Below are 20,274 nucleotides of genomic sequence, written 5' to 3'. Positions count from 1 at the left end.
GTCGAATGTCATTCAGCCTCATTTCTTTAATATCATTGAATATAAGTAGTATTTTAGCGGCCGAAATATTGCCAGTGTGAAAACAAGTTAAATATCTATTTAAATTATTTTAATAAGATATGTATTTCAAAATATGTGTGATTATTTCAAGTGTGTTTCTGTTGTGTCTATGTGTTAGCGGTTGTTTTGCTTCGGGCTTGGAGTGTTTGTTGGATGACGTCATCACAGACCTGTGTCCCATTCTGTCCAGCACAACAACTAAAATAAAGGATTTATTCAGCCTTTCTTCTCCTGGTTAGTATCACTTCTCTTGTTTATTTTTTACAATGGAAAAATGAGGGAGCTTGTGAGCACTGTTAGAATAAGTTCCAAAATATTATATTTTACTCAAATAAACATTGCAAGGACTAAAATGATCACGTACTTAAGCAATTTACCACCATTTCGGAAAATCTGAACTGTAATAAGAAATGGTTATTCTTCAATTTGGATGAAATAATTTCATTGTTTATAATATTTATAAATTTTCTTGATTCTAGTAAAATTATGTTCTGATTTTTTATGATAACTTAGGTACATGAAACATTTTACTCTCTCTCTGTGTCTGTAATCTGTATATTGTATAGGAATTCAAATAAACTTTGAAATTTTGAAATTTTATGAACGATGCGGGAGTCAAACCCACGACCTTTGGCGTTCCGTGCCAGTGCTCTAACGAACTGACCTAACCGTTCGAGCGTTATAAAATCTTGTATGCTTTGTTCAACTCTCAGGTTGAGGCTTCATCTACAGGATCTACTTTACAGTTAATAGCCTGTTGAACTCCAATTTTTGCATATTAGTAAATTGATTTGATTAATGGTTCAAGTGTCGCATCATTCATATTTTTTTTTTCAATTTTCATTTGTGTATAAATCTTAGAAGTGAGGGTTATCACTTTAAAAACATAACACATTGTATAGATATGTTTCTTAATTCCTATCGATTTTTTAATAAGAAGAAGAGTAAACGATGTTATTTAAGGGGATTTAATCTAATATTTCAGAAATACTTAAAGTTCATTACAAATTAAAATAAAATTGGCTTGAACGAACAGTAGGGCAACGAAGATTTCATTGCCTTACTTGACTAAAATTTAAAATTTGTTTAAAATTTAAATTAAGCTTCAGAAGAATATAATGTTGATTTGATAAAAGTCTAAATAACCTGCTTCAGTATTATCAGAAGATTTGCAATATCACAATAAAGCTAATGTATTTGGCTGGCTCTTGTTTTATATTGTAACTTTTCTAATTTAGAAGTTAATTATATAAAATATAATAAATATCTATTCTATTGAAATCTTTGATTATATCCCGCCATCAAGCCCCGTAAAGAGGAGGAAATTTCCGGAGAAGACTCCCGGAACTCACTATTTTTATAATTTTAATTGAATGCCGAAAATAGGTCTCCAGTGGAGACTCTCCACGGAGTCCTAATGGTGCGTACAGATTGGTGAAATGTAACATGAAATGCAATGAAAGAATTCGCTGAAGTCACTGCAATGTATCACGAAAGGTTTTTTTTCACTTTGTAACAATATCTTATAGTTTCGACGTCTTGTGCACGCAAAACCAGCATTTCACGCTCGCGGCTGAATGGCGGAAACAGACGTACGAGGGAGGTTCGCACATAACGCGCGTTATGAGCGCAATAAAAAACGCGCTCTGCAAAAGCTGATCGTGCTATATATCAGCTTGGTTATAGACAGTCAAATTGAAAGAAATAAACATTATGACTGTTCATTGTCAGTACATTTATAGAAATTTAATATATGTTCACAAAAACCATCACCTTTTTGCTCTTAATAGTGATTTTCATTATTATAACACAAGAAATAAGGGATTGCTTGTAACTAATTCTAGTAGGCTTCATAAGATACATAATAGCTTTAAGAGTAAATGTATACTCTTTTAAATAAAGTTCCAGCCACTGTTCAGGCATTATCGATAAATAAATTTAAATTTTTTATTAAAAAATGGCTCTGTCGTAAATACTACTAGTCCACAGCTGGATATCTGTGTGATCGGACAGCCTAGTCCTAGATTATGATTGTTTTATAGCGATAGAAATGACTGTACAATATTGTATATTTTTATTGAAAAGAGCGCAAAAAAAAGAATGCTGCGCCATTTGTTTCCGATGCGGTAGTAGTATCTAGTATATTAGAAATGACATCAAAAATAATTCTAAACGAATCAATTTTGAGAAATAAAATGCCTTTTATACCTTCTGTACGCACCTCGACGCTATGGTTCAACTACCGCTAAAGAGAGTATACCAAATAAAATATATTTTTAGTATTTAAATATTTCAATAAATTTTGTAATCATCCAGAAATTGTAAGGAATAAATAGCCGTTAGAAAAAAATGTTTTTTTTTTTTAATTTATACTTACTTTGGCTTACCAAAATTTGTTAACTAATTAACAATTTTTTTTTCTATCTCTGTTTATAATAGTTTATTAAAAATGAGTTTTTATTATTTTAACACAACGTAGGAGGAAGGAGGAGTTTGAGTTTGGTGACTAGACTATTTATATAAATATTTAATTAAAATTCGTCGCAAAGGCAACAAAATAGCAATGATCCTTACAAGCAGTGGGTACACAGTGACATCTATAATTTCTGTCCAATACTTCAAGCCTTGTTACGTTTATTGAGAAGTTTTCACCTGGAGGCTCCTTTGCACAGGATGCCGGCTGGATTACTGGGCAAATAAGACTTAACATCTTATGCCTCAAGGTGACGAGCGCAGTTGTAGTGCCGTTCAGAATTTTTGGGGTTTTTCAATTCAATCAGCTGAACGTCCTGCTCGTCACATCCCTTATTTTCATAAAAAAAAGTTATTTTATGACCTTTCAGCAATACTCTTCTACTTGGATGAAAACGAAAGTTTCTGATTTTATCAGTGATGAAGACTTATAGCTTGACTCATTGTTTAAAGGATTGTTTTAAAGCCAATGGAGATGTTTTTGAAAGTATTTTTTAATGTTTTATGCAATAGAAACAAAAGTCTCTTCCTTGTAATAATATTTATGGGAAGAATAGGTACAAAATATTATCTTAGTCATCCTAATACCTATTTTATAAAATTTGCACGTCATAAATGTGGCAAACATGTACTTTATAATATTTATGTAACATCAATCTAACATGTTTATGCAAATAAAAACTTTGACTTTGACTTTGACTATAAGGTTAAAAATGTGTCAAAATAAGAGGATCTTGCTGTCCTGATACGCGGATAATAATCACAAATATAAAATGATGTGGTGTCGTGGGACACCAGGTAGGAACAAAGTTCCTTCGGCTAATGTAGAATCGACACAAATTGCAAAAAAAAATCGTTCTAATATTGCTATAATCGTTATCATATATTAATATAATAATATTGATAATATATACACTATTCGCTTGTAAATGCGACTGTCGCGCCTGCGCACGTTTCATTTAACGGTTTTAATCCACGCACTTTTCCACGCACTTTTTTCCACGGATTTTTTCTTACGGTTTTACTTTCACATTTTTTTCAGTTCGGTCGCGCAGCAAAATCCCTATCCCCTCCAAGCCTGCCGTAAGGAACTTCGTTCCAATAACTCTATATTGATGAAAAACCACCATTAGGCAGATCACTTTTTGTAAAAATTATTTCTAGACTTCAACAAAGTCTTTCAAGACACCGTCTTTAAAATATATCTTGGACATTCCAACAAGACATAAAACTACGTATGTGATTTTATGTTTTAATAGTTGTAATACATAGAATTTAATCCAGTTACATAGAATTGAATCAATTCCGTAATGGATACTCATGAAAACCTCAATGATTTTCATCTAATACCTACTTTTAATTTCACAATTACAGATGAAGACTGTTTAATCCCCGCGGAAACGGTCTCAGATTGTGTTCGCTGCGGGAAAGAACTTTCCAGAGCTGCAGCGAAACGGGCAAACGAGCTCGTCAAAAATGGCGTCACATTAGAATCATGCTCCCCCGCACTACTTCATTTCTTCTCACCGAAAATTCCCAGAGAGCTGAAGAAGTCAATAGAAGTTTCCAATGAATTAGTTACAGCAACGAAACTAATGCAAATGAAGTTATGTACCAGGTAATATCACTTGTTTTTAACTACTCAGACGTTTTGTTATCGTTTTATTATTCTACCAAAGAAAATAATGACGATTTACCTAAACTAGTATTATTTAATATTTAATATTTAATATTTAATAAGATAAAAGATTCATTAACCAAAATTTGCATAAATTGGAATAATGGCCTAACTTAACCTAATATTAAAAATTTGCCTGTTGGGTGATGACCAAATTATTGACGTTAAATAAAATAATACATATTGATTAACGGAAAATTAAATGAAATTCTAATGCAATGGTTAGAATGCCACATAAAGCATTTATGTGAGAGAAACCGCATATAAATAAATATTTTGAAGAAACCTCGATAGGCTTATTAATGAAGCATTAATTATAAAAATTTGCTTCAATTCATTAATTCCTTAAGTATTTTGCTTATGCTATACAATACCAACAGGCGAATGTAAAGTACCTACTCTTTACTCAAATTTGAAAGTTATATGGAATACAATAAATATTATGTCGAGAACTTAGAAAAAATCCCGCAATCGTAAAGAATTTATAATCTTGTCGACAAGTTCAAAAACGTTTTAATTCTCGATAAAACTCCTAAAAATAAACAAGCGATGGATAACTCGATTCGGAATGTTGTCTAGGAAAATGTATCGAAAGTCTGTAGTGGAACATAAAACATTTTTATTGAAAAATTACGATGAAAAAAGATAGCATTTAGATTATCGTTTATAAGTCAAACCCTAAATTATATTTAAGTAATTTGAAAAGATTTATCTGGATTTATTTTTAGCTGCCCCTAGAACTTTGAATACCTGACCTTTTCGTGTAATTCCATTTTGTATTTGGAAAAGATGCTGGAAGCTCTTGCTATAACTCATTCTAGCTTACCATCTGGTGCTAAATGAAAAAATATTGTTCATTTGGTTCTTGGGTGCCCGACCTCTACTGGTGGATGTATAGCATATATGAAATAAGTCTTTTGGGTATATCGGATTAGCGTACCTAAAATTTAGTAAATTTCTTTAATACTGTTAACCGTTTTCAAGAATCTAAATAAAATATATCTTGAATATTATGTGATATTAGGATTACTAAAGTACACGTACAATATTTTTTAATTTTCAGCTCAAAAGTGACCCCAAACACATTCCTGTCATATTTAGAAAACGAATTAATTCGGCCGAAGGATTATTTTTGCAAGCCCTATACCAAAATATGTCATTCTTGTGATAAATATAGAAGTATTGATGGAACCTGTAACAACTTGGAGCACCCTGGCTGGGGCAGAACTGGAGCACCCTTCAATAGGATTGCAACGCCGCGCTATTCAGACGGTAATTGAAACAGTATTGTAACGAGTAAGGGCTAGATATAGGACTAGGATTGGAAAATACCAGCATAATTCCGCAAATGATTTCTTACACATTGAAGGAGTCAGTAATTATAATATAAGGAGTTGGATATTTATCTTTACTTCCGTTTTCAGGTATATACGCGATGCCAACAGCCAAAAGTGGTGGTCCTCTGCCAAATCCTCGGCTTCTTTCCACAAGGCTGTTCACTGATAGACCTTTATCCAGTCGTGTGTTTACTTATCTAAACATGCAATGGGGACAGTTCGTTACTCATGACCTCGTATTCCAGGTTATGGAAACTACAGGTGTGTATGAATTAAAAATAATATGTATTTATGAATTATTAGTATAGAAGTAGCAAATAGTATAATGATAATTATTAATAATTATATAGTAATAAATCATAAATCAGTTTGATTTTATGCATATATTAAATCTTAATATATATAAATCTCGTGTCACAATGTTTGTCCTCAATGGACTCCTTAATTTAATGGTGATTACTTCATGGAGTGCAGTTTGGACCAACTTGAGAGATAGGATACTTTTTATTTCGATTTGGGACCCATAATTATTTTTATTTCCAATATTTGTTTTGTATGGACATATTTTCTGTGGGAGAATTTATTGACGCACGGTTTGACAGTTCTGCTGTGAGACAATTTCATTATAACAACAGGGACAACAGGGTAGGTATATTTTATGAAATAATTATTGATGTTTTGAGATATTATTGACAAATTATTAAAAAAAATGTATTTTATTATTATATTATGTATACAGAACAACGTCAGTCGGGTCAGCTAGTATTAAAATAGAAAGTTAAAGAATTGAGTGATAAAACTGCAAAATATGGTTAGATTCCAGTCTAATTAAAAGCCAAAAATTTATAATTATGTGTATTGTTGTCATTATCGTTATATCTGTGCATGAAATAGACAGAGAGAGAGATCCTCTTGATTGTGACTTAATTTTTTAAGGCTAGGCTTCCTCAATTTTATTATGACATTTTGACGAGTTTATAAATAAACCAAATATCTAAGGAAATATCCAATCAAAGAGAAATTTAAATATAATAATATATGTACTAATAATATAATGTACTTTCAAAACTTTTTTTTTCCGATGCCTGAAAACACGCTTGGAAGACATTTATTCGATACATTTTTGTCGAAAATTCTTATTTCTAAGAATTCGAAACGTCTTCGACGAAGGTAGTAATAATACCTATTCAAATTGTTATGTTTTTAAAGTGATAACTCTCACTTCTGGGATTAATTACACAAATATTATTTGAAAATAAAATTTTATGAAGCCACAACCTGAGAGTTGAACTAAGCATACAATTTTATCAACGATCCATCACTCGAACGGTTGGCTCAGTTGGAAGAGCACTCGCACAGAACGCGAGAGGTCGCGGGTTCGAGTCCCACATCGTTCATAAAATTTTATTTGTGTATTAATCCTAGAAGTGAGGGTTATCACTTTAAAAAAAACATAACAAATTGTTTATAATATCTATTATTATCCATTATGAAATTCTCTAAAACACGATTAGTATAACATTGACAGTCAGAAATGAACTACTTAGTAGATACGTCGTGAATTTGGTAATAAGTATGTCAATATCCTGAGAATTTATTTATTTTTGTTTATATTGATACATTTATGATCCAATGCTTAGAAAATTTATAAGTCTGAATAGACTGTGAACATATTTCAAAAAATAGTGGCGAACAGTTAGCCTCTATTTTTAGCAAACGCTGCGTGCGCACTAAAGCAAAGTGACTGTCGTATCGCGAGAGTGTAAGACGTAGCTGTCAACCACACTAAAGTAATAAATCTGTTGTCATGTGTTGAATAACAGGAACGGGCTCTATCAAGATATTTTTTTAATTATAATAAGCGACGAGGCGAGTAAGATGGTAATGAATACGCCTTGCCTATTACAATGTAGTGCCACTCAGGATTCTAGAAAAACCCAAAAATTCTGTGTGGCACTACAACATAAGATGTAAAGTCTCATCTGCCCAGTAATTTCACTAGCTAGCGCGCCCTTTAGACCAAAACACAATAATGATTACACATTACTTCTTCACGGCAAAAATAAGCGCCGTTGTGGTACCCATAATCTAGCCGGCATCCTGTGCAAAGGATGTTAAAATACATATAAATTATTTAAAGTCCAAACTGTTTCAGACGAGGGAGGTATCCAGTGTTGCCTGGGGAATGGTGTCGATGTGCTTCCCCAAGACTTGAGGAATGACAAATGTATTCCCATCTGCGTCCCCGACAACGACCCGTTCTATTGTCACTTCGACATCAAATGTCTTAACTTTGTCAGGAGCGTCACTACAACTAGAGATGACTGCAGCATGGGGTATGCGGAGCAGGCGAGTACACACACACACACGCACACGTACACTGATCTCTCTGAGAATGCGGCTTTAAAGAATTGACCCACAACTTAGTCTTGCCATCCAAGCCCACCTTTTATTTGCATCATACTGACAATATACGACCAAAGAATATATAGTAGTACAAGTACGGAAGTCTCACTCCGCAAAATCAATTAAAAAAAAAGTGTGTGTGTACTTATGTATGCACACAACAAGTTAAAATTATTTGGCCTAACGAAGCAAAAAACATTAAAATAATAATTAACTAAATATATATAAATTATCGTATGATAATAGATGCATCAACCTTCAGAGCTTGAATTCATTGTTTGTGTAAGGATGCTTCGTGAACATGGTGGTCGTGATTACTGACATACATAATTAGTAATCGCATCTAATAAATACACAGATTTTTTCACTATAACAGGTCGAAGCTCCATGGCACCAGAAGCAGCACCCGTTCACGAGTTAACGCATGGACCTCGCACATATTTGAGGGAAGGAGACGACCCGGCACACGAAGCAATAACACTACACACAAATACTCTACACTTATATACATTTACACATAATTATGAACACACATACATATATCACTGCACTCGGCGGCGAGTGCGAAGTCTCGCCCCGCGCCTGTGAGCTACATTTTCGGCCTCCAAGGCCCCCGCCAGGCTTCGCTGTAAAAGCCTTTAGGGCTATCAGTACAGAGGTTTTTAGTCGGGGTGTTTACACCTGAGCCCGACATATGGGTCCCTCTTCGGGGTCTTCAATACGTAAATGTATTCAAAAAAAATTTCACCGACACCGGCACCGACTTCAAAGCTATCAATATGTGTAAAGGTGTATTAAATTAAATTTTTAGATATTTGATACTTTTCAGTTTTTGAAGTTGGTTTTTTTTAAACGTAGTTTTTTTTACTTTTTAGTGTCAGTTGATAATTATAATATATAATCAACCTGAATTAAAACGCCTAAAAAGTCGTATATGACCGAGGTAAACAAAAATTTTCATAAATAATGTTCACAAAATGAAAGCTACTGGGCCAAACTATGTAAAAATTTTAAAAATTACGTAAATCGGATTATAAATATCAGAGTAATCGGTATACATACATAAAAAAATACCGATCGAATTGATAACCTCCTCCTTTTTGAAGTCGGTTATAAAAAGGCATACGACGTCGCCGCAAGCAATACAATTTTAGAGAACATGACGAACCGTGTTATAGATATATGATAACTAAAAATTACAAAATTAATGCTCACAAAGCAAGCTAAATAATTCTATATATACCAAAATAATATAATATTACTAGCTGACTCGACAGACGGATGTTATGTACATGATAAATATAATACTGGTTTTTATGAATTTGTCAATAATATTTCATAACATCATGAATTATTTCGTAAAATATGCTCCCTGTTGATACAATGAAATTGTTTCACAGCAGATCTGTCAAACCATACGTCACTAAATTCTCTGATGAACGTTGGAACAACGCATTAAATACTAATATACAAACATTGAATTTTATACATTACTAGCTGACCCAGCAAACGTTGTATTGCCATATAAATGCCATAATTAAAAAAATCAATAATTATAGATTTTGGGGCAAAAAATACACTATGACTGATTCTCAGACCTACCCAATATATGGTACTACAATTATTGTATTCGATTGCCATCTTGCAACTCTATTGCGTATTTGTCTGTGGGTGGGATAGAATAATATAAAAATTGCGATACAAAAATAGGTGTTGATCGTAGGCAAAGTAATTGTTGTAGTTGTATGTATTTTAATGCTGAATCATACTTAAATAAAAATAAAAAAATTGTCAATAAAATAAAAATAATATTTAGGGTGGTCTTATCATTAAGGGGTATGAAAAATAGATGTTGACCAATTCTCAGACCGATATACACAAAAATTTTCAATCAAATGGGTTAACCGTTTCAGAGGAGTTTGGTAATAAACACCAAGACACGAGAATTTTAATTTAATTAATTGATAATATATAATTAGACCTTAATACAATAAGGGATAAGAACTTAAATTATTCTTCCTTCTGTTACAATATCAATAAACAGAATACACAATACTGAATTACATTTTATTATAGATGAATACAGTCACAAGTTACCTGGACGGATCCCCTCTATACGGATCAGACTCAAAGCTGGCTGTGAAACTTCGAAAGAAAAGTGGCGGCAGGCTCAAGGAGGAATCACGAACTAATTGCAAGAAAGGTTTTCTTCCGACAGTGGATGATAAGACGGCTGTGTGTGACCTGAGAAATATGTCTGAGCCTTGTTACCATGCAGGTAAGAAATGGTAACTAGGTTTTCAAATTCAAATTCAAATATTTTTATTCAAAATAGGATGTCACATCACTTATTGAAAGTCAAAAACTACCACCCATTCCAAAATGAATGCCTGAAGAATGGCTGCAACAAACTCAGCGGGCTTTTTTTTTATCGAATAAATATGTTTACAAAGTAATAATTTAACTTATTATTTAATAGCCTGAGGGCGGTCACTCCATTCCCAATCTGTGGTATCATTAAGAAAGTCATTTATGTTTTAGTAACCTTTACCACACAAACGTTTTTTAACAATTCGTTTGAATAACGTTATACTTTTGTTTTGAACATTTTCTGGGATCTTGTTGTAAAAGCATATACATCGCCCCACAAAAGACTTACTAACTCGACTTAGCCGAGTAGTAGGCATCATAAGTTTATGTCTGTTCCTGGTGTTAACATTATGGTTATGACAGTTTCTGGCAAATTCACTTATGTGCCTATAAACATACATTACATTATCAAGAATATATTGAGAAGCAACAGTCAAGATATTAATTTCTTTAAATTTTGCTCTCAATGATTCTTTAGGACATAGGTTATAAGTAGCGCGAATAGCCCTCTTCTGCAGCACAAATATTGTATTAATATCGGCAGCGTTGCAATTTAAATTGCAATGTCTCAACTATAGATTACTTTTTTTTATTAGAAAAAGAAACGAGACTAGTAACAAGTTCATCTGATGGTAGGTGATGAGACCTGCCTATTATGCAAATTCAAATATTATTATTCAAAATAGTATAAGTATGAAATCACCTATTGAATGTCAAAAACTGCTACCCATTCGAAAAAGTATGCCTCAGACCTGAGAAGAACGCTCGCAAGAAATTCAGCGGGCTTTTTTTTCATAAAAATATCGTTACAATGCAATATCGTAGAATAAAATTTATTATTTAATAGCCTGAGGGCGGTCGCTCCATTTCAGATTTTTCATACCTTTACCACACAAACGTTAACAATTCTTTTGAATTTCGTAATACATTTGTTATGAACATTTTCTGGGATCTTATTGTATATTTATAGACCCACAAAAGACTTAATAACTCGACTTAGCCGAGTAGTAGACATGATTGAACCCAAAAGTTTGAGCCATAAGATGTTAAGACCTTATATTCCTTTTATTTCTGCAAATATTTTAGGGGATAGCAGAATCAACCAGACCCCGACATTAGCCGTTCTTCATACAATACTGTTGCGAGAACACAACCGTATTGCGGACATCCTGAGCTCTCTGAACCCGCTGTGGAGTGATGAGAAACTGTTCCAAGAAGCCAGGAGGATAGTGATCGCTGAAATACAACATATTACGTACCAGGAATGGCTGCCCTTCAATTTTGGTGAGTATCATCAAAATAAATTATTTCTTAGTGTTCCGTATAGTATAGTATCACTCGTGCCGTCGTCTATCTGTTTGTCCGTCCATCTATCACACCCAATTTGCTCCAAATCTACCGGACTAAATCAGATTTGTAGAATGGTGTTATCCTATGACCCAAACATAGATGTACAAAGAAAATTTTCGGCGGACAGATTAGGATGTAAAGAAACAGTTTAGCAAACCTTACTGTGTCATATATCAAATGATAGAGCTCCTTACAAGGATCTCAAATACGTATTATTATTGTAAAATATATAGTTTAGATTTTATTCATGATAGAAGACGAAAATTGACCCTCTCTAAAAAGGAGGAGGTTCTCAATTCGTCGGTATGTTCTTTTTTTTATGTTAACAAACCTCAAAACTTTCGACTGGGTGAACCGATTTTGATAATTCTTTTTTTATTTGAAAGCTGGTGCTTCCCGTGTGGTCCCATTATGATTGGTCCAGATCTGACAATGGCATCCATGAAAAAACCATGAGAAAGTTTTAAATTTGCTATACGTATGTGGATGATAAATTTACGAATAACTCAATATCGCGCCACCCGATTTCGATGATTCTTTTTTTATTGGAAAGGATATACTTCAAAGGTAGTTTGGTTGGGTTCTGATTATGGAATCCATGACAAAGTAACGGAGCTCGTAAGAGTAACGGACTCGACGGTCATCCAAGATAGGTTTGTAACTACATACGAGTACATAGTTATAGGTGAGATGTGCTTGAGTCGTGAGGACGCGATAGGCGTGAGCGGGTCGCGGCGGAAGGACACCGATTCCAACAATAATCGTAACTAAAATTAGATGAATTAATTAGATTGTATAAAAATACGCAATTATTTTTTACTTTTTAGTGCATCTATTGTTTTTGAAGTCGGTTGTTTTTTAATTAATTTATTTTTCATTTGTGCAAATTAATAATAAAATTACTTTCTGTCTATCAAAAGTACATTAAAGGTACAAGTCCAAAATGGACTGCAGACCGCCAGCTTCTCCTTTATACCTACGTCGAGGCGGAGTTTTAAGGATGGTACACACAAAAAGTAAAATAGTTTAGATTTTTATTGTACCTATTTGTTTTAGGTTCGTGAATGAAACATGTTAATTTAATGATTATTTATCACATAGTTATATTATAAATTAGTAATGCTAAAATATTTGTTTTAAATGCTGTTCTTAAATATAATTACTAATGCCACGTTATGACGACGACGAAGACGGCGCGGCGGACAGCGATCAGTCTCGTCGGCGTACGGCGCGGGCGTGGCGATTAATAGTTTTGTCTCCCCAAGATTGCTTAGCGGCCGTGTAAGTTATATGTATGTGTGCGTGCGTCGATTCGGTCGCTTTAGTACGATATTAAAGTACTATTTATTCTACTACTATTCCATTACTGTATTGTGACACTTGTTTCATAATATCATATTATTTCAAATACAAACGCATCGGAAAACTTGTGAACTGTAAGAGAATCTGCTAATATGTTTTAGGTGAGAACTACATCCGTTACTACAGAATATCACCGACATCTTTCTACAGCCGAGACTACAGTGAGGATGTGAATCCAGGAGTGATCAACGGCTTTGGAGCCGGCGCGTTCAGATATCTACATACGATGGTACCGGACTCCCTGATGAGCTGCCCAGCTGATTATCAGGCGGCGTATTTATATAAGTAAAATATTTTAATGATACTTGTTAAAAGAAAAGAGTGATAGATATAATAACAATACATGACAGATATTATAATAAAATTGGAGAAGCTTCAAGGATATTTAAGTACACATCATCATCATCATCAGCCGGAAAACGTTCACTGCCGGACAAAGGCTCTCCCAAAGATCGCCGACTTCGTATGTATTCCGGGGATCTTGACCATATCGTCAGTCCATCTTGTGGGGGCCAACCAACACTATGTCTTTCGGTAGGTGGACGAGCTATGTGTGGAGCTATATGTGGTGGTCGAGCTATGTGCTCTGCCACTGCCACTTCAGTTTCGCAACCATCTGGGCTATGTTGGTAACTTTGGTTCTCCTATGGATCTCGCCCGCTCATTGTATGAATTGTCATATGTAATTAAATATCATTGACTGAATTATTTGTATTGCGAATATATAGGTATTTCTAAGTTAAAAAAAATATAGGTCCCGGATAAGTAACCACCATATAACTATCTTCTACGAAACACGCTGCATCTTATGATATCAGTAGTTATTACTCCGATCAGTTCAGTAGTTTTAGTATTGTAACCGAAGGAAAAAATAGCTCTCTGTTATTAGTATATATACTACTATTAATAATAGAGAGCTATTGAGATACTTAAAATATATGATATTACGTCATCTCAATTATACAACAACTCGAAGTTAGTCGTTAAATCTCCACGAGAAAGTAGTATACATAACAAGTTTATGTTTGTTCTTGTTTGTTAAATTTACTTTGTCTAAAACTCAGGCAAATTTTCGTTGATTTTGACGTCTCCAAAACTCTAGAGACTATATTATTAAACAATGTTTTATTTATTATCTTTATGATAAACATGTCTACTGCAAATCATTGCCGCTCAGGTTTCTTAAAAACACAAAATTCTGGTTGGCATCGCTATTGAGAATTATAGACACCTAGAGCGTAAATAACTTATACTTTGTTTTTTTTTTACAAACGAGGTCAGGTCACATGTGGTACGTGATCAGCACCGCCCATACTCTGTTGCAGCATAGCCATAATCACAGGATCGTTATCAGCGTCGTATGGTCCTTGAAACACCGCATAAGTCATTCCTTAGTTAGGTTGTAAGACAAGCACTGTAGAGAAGCACCACACATCCATGGTGGAACAGTTTACTGCGTAATTCAGACGAAGAAATAGACTATAAAATAATCAATTTATTCAAATCAAAATCAGTTTATTCATGTAGGTCACGGAAATGACACTTATGAATGTCAAAAAAAAAAAATTTTTCTCATTGAATCTACCGCTAAGTTTGTAAAGGGTTGAGCTAATGAGAAGAAGTAGCAAGAAACTCATTGCCACTCTTTTATATCAAGATTTACATTTAAGTACATCGATTTACAAATCATTTCAAATTACAATATAAAATGTAAAATGATGCAACAGACAATATTCCTATAGAAGTCCTCCTGAATAAATAAATACCTTGGAAAGGTCACGAAACCAAAATAATAATAATAATAGTTTTAATCCTTACAAAATTGTTTAATTTAAATAATCAATTTATAATAATACCTACAGGCTAAGTGATCATTATTTCAATCCGAGCCTTGTGGAAACGTCAGACGAGTCATTCGACGACCTGGTCCGTGGCTTCGTAACCCAACAGGCTGGTGAGTCCGACCCGCACTGTACGGGGGAAATCACCAACCTGCTGTTCAAGTCGCACAACAAGTGGGGCTTGGATCTGATAGCCATGGACATTCAGAGAGGGAGGGATCACGGAATCGCTTCATATAATGATTACAGGTACCTATTTTGATTTTTCTCCCTAGTTTTTCCGAAATTCACGTTCATTTTCTCACAAACATAAAGGTGCGTACGCATTACACGCCGCGCTCCAAAGTGCCGCGAGCGGCGGGGCGAACCGCTCGCTGTCCGTTCTTAAGACCGCATGTCCGCATCAAAGAAGCTTCTGTCGTTCGCTCGCACGCATTTTTAACCAAGTTTCCAAGTGCCAGAAATTTTAACGTTATTGTTAATTTGGTTTACAAGAATGAACTGGTCTATCTAGCGGCCTGTTCAAGCTGGATCGACTGCCGCGCGCAGTAGTCACGTTCTACTAAATTTATATCAACATATTGGCTCGCGCGGCAAATGAATGTCAACTCGGGTCGATCATGGGCTCGCGTGGTTGCTGCGCGTAATTTGTACGCACCTTTACACTTTTTAGCTGGAGAGCTAACCATAAAACTTGCCTTTTTATTTAAATAAAATACTTTTAAAAGATTAAATCTAGTGTAATTGAAGCTGAATTTTTTACTAGGTTTTTGCATAAAAGTTACATTTTCACATTTTCGGGAGGTTGAAACGTGAGCCTGGAAAGGTCACAACAGGTCGGGTTAAATAAATAATTACAAAAATCTTCACACGTCTTAATCCTTTAAAAAGTCTTTTATTGAAATAAATGTGTAACACTCGCGTTGATCAAAAAATACTATTTGCCTCTTTTTTAGGTGTCTCAGTCTGCCTGTCTGTATTAAATAAATTGCAATGGTTATAAAGCTGAAATTTCGGAATAGATTAGTAGTATCGCCCCTATAGCAATAAATAGCCGCAATCGTTAAAACCATGGAAAAAAGTATTTAAAACATGTAAAGTATTTTAAATGGAAATAAGTAGTGTTACCTACAGCTCGTACGATGGTAGCGAACCCTATGTGTGAAGTCCGTCTCGAACTTGAACGGCTTTAATTAATAATTAAATAAAAACCAAGTTTATTATAAGTATAATATACGAAAGAAATAGTACTCGCCAAACGTCACGTAACCTTAGAAAGTTCGGCTGAAATGAATTAAATTTATTCAAACAAAACAAAACTACCTTTACAATACTGTGATAACATTGGGGAAACATAACAAGAATACTGGCAGCATTTCCATGTTGCATAGCTAGACTGATCCGCCGACCGAAATAGAATATAGTACTTTGTACATTCTCCGCGGCCCCGCGGGCCAAGTGTCTCGACTCCAAACGGCACAAAGATGTATGATTCACTGAGACCAGCATATTTGCGACGCTTGCTGTCTTCGGCAGTCGAAGCAGCAGCCCCAGCACCAACTTACGTAACTTGGACATGAAAAGGAGCCGGAGTGTAGACGCAAGTCGCGTCCCACGCCACTAGGGTCATTTCATCAGGACACTTGCCATCGCGGCGGGTACTACCATTTGGGTCTAAAATAGCTGGTATATGCGGATGACTTCATTAATGCTGGCGTGACGAATGATACGGCCTGCCGGGCTTAGGCAGGATGGACCGTGACGCCCAAGAGCATCTACCTGAACGCCACATCTACATTGATGTGGTTCATTCAGTTTTATACCTAGCCTCTTTTACCTAGCCAGTTAAGGTATGGTAGGGCGGGGCTAGTTGAGCAATTTTTCACTTGAGCTGCCATAGCTCCTCAACGATAACTCTTAATGTCTTGCTCTGCAAACTGATCAATTACTAATATATCCCTTAGCAAAAGAGTCCATAGTAATTATTTCTAGCTAGTTGAGTTTAAGAGCTACAGCTGTTTAAATACAGAAAGTCATATTTGCTCAACATACCCCATGGGTGAGGTAAGTTGAGCAAGGGATATGGGGCAAATTGAGCACTCAGATGGATTCAATGTTAAGTAGAGTATTTTTGTATTTGTTACACAAATAAAACTGAAAACAAAAATTGTTTTATAAACGTTGCGGGACTCGAACCCGCGACCTCGTTCCGTGCGAGCGCTCTTTCAAACCCACCGTTCGAGTGAGGTGTAGTTGATAAAATCTTGTATGCTCTATTGTTATTTTTATCAACTGTAAATAAATATCCTATAGATGAAGCCACAACCTGAGAGTTGACCTGAGATAAAAAAAAAATGTTTTCAGTTTTATTTGTGTAACAAATAAAAATTTTGTTTTCAAATTAAATTGTGTGATTAATCCTAGAAGTGTGGGTTATCACTTTACAACATTACAAATTGTTGTGTTTTTGTTTTTATTTTTTCTGAAAATTTAAGGGAAATATGTGGACTTCGAAGAGCGACATCATTTCAAGATTTATGTAACGAGATATCTCAAGATGTGAGTATACCTTTGTATATAGTATTTGATAACAGTTGCTACATCATCTACAAAATGTGCCTTTGTATTAATATCAGAACTGGGCCAACAGTGCGTCCTTTATTACGTATAAATACGCGGACAGAAAAGTTATATAAAAATTAATTTCCCACGTCTTCCTCATTTTGACTTAGGTACTCAAAGTGAATATTTTGTGACACGAAAAACCGCGAAAAACAGCGTTAGTCAGTCAATTAATATATTTATAAAAGGCCGTCTAAAAGACAAATAACTTTCTGCATTTATTTTTCTCGTAGGTGAAGTATAAAGCAGTGTGTATCACTCGGGGCTAAGCGTTATTGGACTACTCGGGCGTGTTGAGACCCTCGACTACGTCTCGAGTCTCTACCTTTTTGCTCTTAATAGTGATTTTCATTATTATAAACACTAGAAAAAAGAAATTTCTTATAACTAATTCTAGTAGGCTTCATAAGATACATAAGACCTTTACGGGTATATGTACCTACACAGGCATTATCTATAAATAAATTGAAATGTTTTAATAAGAAATGGATCTGTCGTAAATCCTAATAGTCCACAGCTGAATATCTAAGTGATCCGACAGCCTGGGACTAGATTATGATTATTTCATAGCAATAGCAATGACAGTACAATATTGTATTTTTCATTATAAAGAGCGCAAAAAAAGAATGCTGGGAGAGTTTCTTGCGCCGCTTGTTCTCTCTCAGAGCGCCATTTATTTCTGAAGCGGTAGTAGTATATAGTATATTAGAAATGACATCAAAAAGAATTATAAAGGAATAAATTTTGAGAAAATAAATGCCTTTTATGCCTTTTTATAAATTGCACCCTCACTAACTTTCTCTCTTTGGTGAATAATATACCTACTGTTTATTTCTGTTCAAGTGAAGGTAAGGTTTAATATCCTGTATAGTATTACGAGTAGAAAACGCAAAACAATAAGTTTAAGATCCAAATAGGAACCGACATTCCCCCATTAATGGATGAAAAGTGTCTTATATCAAAAAGATCTTTCGCAGACACAGTTGTGTCATAGAGTTCTATGTGACCGTATTCGAAATGCCTGTTTAATTTTTTGTTAGGTACTTAGGTAAATTTTTACGTTAGGCATTCAAATAATAACTTAATCGATTTGTTATACATTTCAGCGTATCAACGCACTTTCTAACTTGTACGAGAGTGTGGATGATATTGACTTATTAGTCGGGGGTGCAATGGAGACAGACATTCACGGCTCAATTCTGGGGCACACGCTGCAGTGCATAGTGGCTGAGCAGTTCTACCGGACCCGCACTGGAGATAGGTTCTTTTATGATAACAGCGAGATGCCACATTCATTTACACCAGGTATGGAGTTGGGACCTAGCGGTTTAAAGCTACGTAACGTCCTGTTACGCTAATTAGTCTTAATATTCATGAATAATTAGTCCTTTAATGGGCAAGACCATACGAGAACCATTTGACGAAAGCTGAATTCAGCGCTGAGATTATAAATTCGTATTCCCCTAATATCGACCATATTATTGGTGCCACACTAAAAAAATGATAAAGGAAATGATCTGAACTGCACTCTTTGATCAAACAATCTAACATTTGAATAGATAATCCGAAATCGTTTGTAATGGCCCAACTATAGCAGCCATGTAAATTGCGTGCATGTGTGCGTGCGTCGATTCGGGCGCTCTAATACGAAGTAAAAGTACTGTTCTATTAGTTGTTGCCACCGTCTTAGAACACACGAGACTGTTCTTGATCTGTCACTTGGATAGATATATATTTGACACCCTTTTGACAACATTTATTGACGTTAATGAGAAGAAGTTGCAAGAAACTCATTGTCGCCCTTTTTTATCTATATTAATAGTTATATTATATTTTATACAATGTATGTTAAGTGATGCACCACAATTACTCAAACGTTTTGACTAGCTTGTGTTAGATAAAAGAAATGATTAACAATAAAAAAATTAATGATTCGTTCATTACGTACACTGTAAATAAATAAAGGTATTATAGTAGCAATAATAATATGTTTATTGTTATAACTTAATATAGTGTTTTATCAATTTAAAAACAATATTTATTTCAGAGCAACTCGCAGAAATAAAGAAGTCTTCAATGGCTCGCTTGCTATGTGACAACACCGACGGGGTCAAATACATTCAGCAGAAGGCATTCGAACTGGAGTCCACGTACAACCCCAAGTACAGATGTGATGATTACGATCATATTCCACGTGTCGACCTCACCGCGTGGAAGCGGCCTAAATACGAGCTGTATGACTGATAAATAAATAAAAAATAACTACTGATAAACACCTTTTGTATAGCACAATTTATTTTGGAAAGTTAAAAGCTTATAGGGTCCCCGTCAGGAACGAAGTTTCTAGCACCTTTCATTGCAAGCCGAAAATCCGTAATGAGTAGTACAAGTACTTGAAGTCTTAATGTTATTCGATTCGGATGTTTTGGTTGTCTAGTACATTTTCTTCTTTCGTGAAGGAAAAAGCGTATTTCAGGCAACTTTTGGTACTACAGAGGTATACAGATTATTTATTGTACTTATTTGATTTTTCATTTTCTAACTTGTAATCTGTTCACATCCACCGGCGATGACTTTCTGTAAAATCCAATATTGTTAATCATTGTTCAATGGACCTTTAAAAAAAGAGCGACTCTATAGTTTTCATTTCTGACTGTGTGCTTGTCGCGTCCTTTCATCTGTGTCATAATCACATGCGGGAGAGAAAGGGATGTGAATACTTGTCAAAAATTTTACCGTATTTAATGAAAAAATATTCGTTTTACTAAATTTTTAA

The 20,274-nt window shown here is 34.6% G+C and overlaps 1 protein-coding gene and 1 non-coding gene across 2 annotated transcripts; both read left to right on the top strand.

Annotated features, from left to right (window-relative positions):
- The first annotated feature begins 105 nt into the window (after positions 1–105).
- LOC126974342 (peroxidase-like) lies at positions 106–19,773 on the top strand. Its single transcript, XM_050821800.1, has 12 exons — positions 106–294; positions 3,907–4,150; positions 5,274–5,482; positions 5,635–5,808; positions 7,703–7,896; positions 10,030–10,231; positions 11,410–11,607; positions 13,137–13,320; positions 14,898–15,125; positions 17,372–17,435; positions 18,605–18,803; positions 19,546–19,773. The coding sequence occupies exons 1-12, from the start codon at positions 120–122 to the stop codon at positions 19,740–19,742; spliced, it is 2,268 nt and encodes a 755-aa protein (XP_050677757.1). The 5' UTR covers positions 106–119; the 3' UTR covers positions 19,743–19,773.
- Trnas-aga (transfer RNA serine (anticodon AGA)) lies at positions 6,872–6,944 on the top strand. The gene has a single exon. It is a non-coding gene; the product is annotated as a tRNA-Ser (tRNA).
- Positions 19,774–20,274: the final 501 nt, after the last annotated feature.

This window comes from Leptidea sinapis, chromosome 32 (assembly GCF_905404315.1).
Source record: "Leptidea sinapis chromosome 32, ilLepSina1.1, whole genome shotgun sequence".
Lineage (NCBI taxonomy): Eukaryota > Metazoa > Arthropoda > Insecta > Lepidoptera > Pieridae > Leptidea > Leptidea sinapis.
The sequence above is the reverse complement of the archived record's forward strand: the minus strand, read 5'-3'. Positions and strand labels throughout refer to the sequence as shown.

Coding starts and splice junctions, on each gene's coding strand:
- LOC126974342 (XM_050821800.1), top strand. CDS start 120: ATGTATTTCAAAATATGTGTGATTATTTCAAGTGTGTTTCTGTTGTGT. Junction 15,126..17,371: donor GCTTCATATAATGATTACAG/GTACCTATTTTG, acceptor TGAAAATTTAAG/GGAAATATGTGGACTTCGAA. Junction 18,804..19,545: donor GCCACATTCATTTACACCAG/GTATGGAGTTGG, acceptor TATTTATTTCAG/AGCAACTCGCAGAAATAAAG.